Source organism: Tubulanus polymorphus, chromosome 3 (genome assembly GCF_964204645.1).
Source record: "Tubulanus polymorphus chromosome 3, tnTubPoly1.2, whole genome shotgun sequence".
In the NCBI taxonomy this organism is placed as follows: domain Eukaryota; kingdom Metazoa; phylum Nemertea; class Palaeonemertea; order Tubulaniformes; family Tubulanidae; genus Tubulanus; species Tubulanus polymorphus.
The window spans coordinates 1,853,222-1,856,174 of NC_134027.1; the positions used below are offsets into that span (position 1 = coordinate 1,853,222).

Genomic DNA, 2,953 nt, shown 5'->3' on the forward strand with positions numbered 1-2,953 from the left:
TCCATTCGCCAAAATATTCAGAAAAACGCAATATTCATCAAGGATATTTTTTTCTCTCGAAGAACAAGCCAGATCGAGCATCTGTTCTGGAAATAGTCTACGACGTTGAATTGATTAAAAGTCGAACGTTCAATGAATGGATACATCTTAGCTGAGGAAACTATGCTTCTCAATAGACCGTATTGAAGCCTCTAAATTCAACTGATATTATGGATGTACCGAAATCAAATTTTTCTGGCCACATCAATCAAACGATGCCGCCGCGTTTCACTGTGCTTCGCTCGAATACGGTCGAAGCTCAGGCCTGTTTTAGTAAGTATTACGAACCGTTTGTGATAAGTTTCGGAATATTCCTGAACAGTGTGCTCATACACACGTATAAACGCGCAAAAGTGAGAAAATTCTCAGGTTGTTTACCCGCCTTATCCGGTGCTGAAATCGGCTGTCTTTTAGTGCACATATTCCATTGGTTGAAGAGTCGAGCGAAAGTAGATGCAAAATCGGTGACAGGTATCTGTCAGGTGAGCATGTACGGGACATACGCGTTTAACTTTCTCGTCGCCTGGTTCCTGGTTGGACTTGTCTCTGAGAGAATTTTCGCCATGGGCCATCAGATCTGGGAAACTAGAAAAATAACGAAATTCCTGATGAACCTTTACGTGACAATTATAAGTCTTGCCGGTTGTCTTCTGTACACCATGTGTCTTTGGACATTTGGTATCAACCCTATAATCGGCTGTACGGTCCTCCACGCCTTCCAAAAGGCTAATAGGATATTTGCTTACGTAGATGCACTAATCGCTGTACTCATACCTATTCTCTTACTCGGTGTACTTGCTGTGTTGATGTTGATTCTTTACGTGCAGTTCATAGTGCGATATGTGATTAAAAATCTGCCCAGGGAGCGACGAGTGGGTATTCGCGATCTCGGCAATCATAAGGACGAAAGCTGTGTTTCATTAGCCGTACTGATCGTCGTGGTGACGCATCTGGCGATGATTCTACCGGACAAATATCTACATGTAGAATATATCATTATTGAATTATCTGGAATTCTGCCACAAGTAGGCCCGACCACGATCGTACAGCAAATGATCTTCAAAGATGTTCTGTTGACCTGCTACGCGTTCAATCCAATCATCTATTTCGCGTGTCTGAGCAGTTTGCGGTCGACTTTTTATGAGAATGTAACCAGATGGCCATGTTTACAAGACAAACGACCAATGCAACCGGTCGGGATAGAATCCGAGGTCGCGTAAAAACAAAATCATTTCATTTGCCTTTTTGCCCTCGAAAGAATGAGAAAATAATCATCGCTTTACCAAATATTTGACCGTAAATTTCCGATGAACGCAGTGAGTTTGCATGATCGCAAACTCGTATATATATATATATATACATATTTCACCGAAAAAAGCTTCGATTAAATCGATGTATTGAATCTGACTTGATGCGGTCGCAAAAGCCGTTTGTAAGTGCACGGATAGCAGAAACGTGAACCGCTACTGACCTTCTAGTCACAGATATTTGGTTTTTAATAATGCAAAGATAGTTTCCTGCACTTGGTAATCATCTTACCCACTACGACAGCGAAAATAATGTTATAAAAGTGGGTATTACTTATTACGTATATGACTTATTTGCGTTCATGAAAGATTTATGAATATATATTATTCCTATACACGTATCGGTAATACCTGGATGGAGAGAGGTGACATAACTGGATTATGTGTTCATCCATTCAGTGCCTTAAGCTGCGTATATATGAAATGTTTCTGTTCGGGAGATGCGGTGTATAAATGTACTGTATATACAAATACTTTTAAATCGGAAGCTTCGTTTTTTGCATAGAAATATTATGTATTCCATAAAACTTCGTTTTCTGTTCATAAAAATTCTTTCTTTCATGCAGATGTGCTTTTTTTGTAAAAATAAAGGTTTTTCAGAATGTTGAAGAATTTTGTTCGAAATGATATCATGGTTCACCAGCTGTTCCCCCAGTCCCGGAAGCAGTTGTGTCTACAATTATACTAGTTCTCCCACCTGTAGTCACTGATGACACTAGTTTTCGTGGTGAGTTACTACCAGCCAGTCTCAGGATACACAGTTTTTATAGGATGGCCACCAAAAATCTGAACATTAATCTGAAGCCTTATCTGAAGATTACTGTTTGTAGTAATTATGAAAGTACCTTTATGCGTGGTGGCCAAGCGTTCTCGCGTTATCACTCATTTCCGTGTCCTCAACTCAAACGGGCTAATGTAATTTCCGGAATTGTTTTATAGTTATCTATTTGATACCAGAAATGATTACTACACCAAGCTATGATTATATCATCCTACCTCGTTATTCTCACAGGATACTGCTCGATCAAACAGTCTATATTTGCCACAAGTCATCTTGTTGAACGGTATAATAATTATAAAACAATAGTAATCACAATGGGTATGAAAGAGGATTATGTATTTTTATGTATTTTTGGTATGACCAGATTTGCTATATATGACGAGATTTTTGATCGATATATTGAAAACAATCCTTGATAGCACTACAGCTAAATCTAAGCGTTCCGACGCGAGAACGAACTAAGAGTTGATATTACGAAAACCAAAAATTGACTTCGGTTTATTTGAATAAAACGGAAATTAATGCTGGCAATCTGTGGACCTCAGAATCATTCATCATCTCAACATTGGTTTATCTTACTGGTGATTATACAATATAGGATAATAGCTCCGTTATATTGTGCAAATTTACTGTTATACTCGATGCACGTTATAAGGGATGTTTAAAATCATATTAATCATTATTGAGTGTAAACGTTGTTGACCATTTTGCGAGGGAATTGATCGGTCCGTCGACATGTCGACACGGATTTTGGAAAAGATGGATCACGGGTATACATTCTGACGTAATGTGTGAAATACAACAGGTTGATTGTACGGTACGTTAG

The 2,953-nt window shown here is 38.6% G+C and overlaps 1 protein-coding gene across 1 annotated transcript; it reads left to right on the forward strand.

Annotated features, from left to right (window-relative positions):
• Positions 1 to 254: 254 nt before the first annotated feature.
• LOC141901132 (uncharacterized) lies at positions 255 to 1,259 on the forward strand. Its single transcript, XM_074788231.1, has one exon. It carries the CDS (start codon positions 255 to 257, stop codon positions 1,257 to 1,259), a length of 1,005 nt encoding a protein of 334 aa, XP_074644332.1.
• The last annotated feature ends 1,694 nt before the right edge of the window (positions 1,260 to 2,953 follow it).

Excerpts from the sequence above, each read along its gene's own strand:
- LOC141901132 (XM_074788231.1), top strand. The coding sequence starts at position 255 with ATGCCGCCGCGTTTCACTGTGCTTCGCTCGAATACGGTCGAAGCTCAG.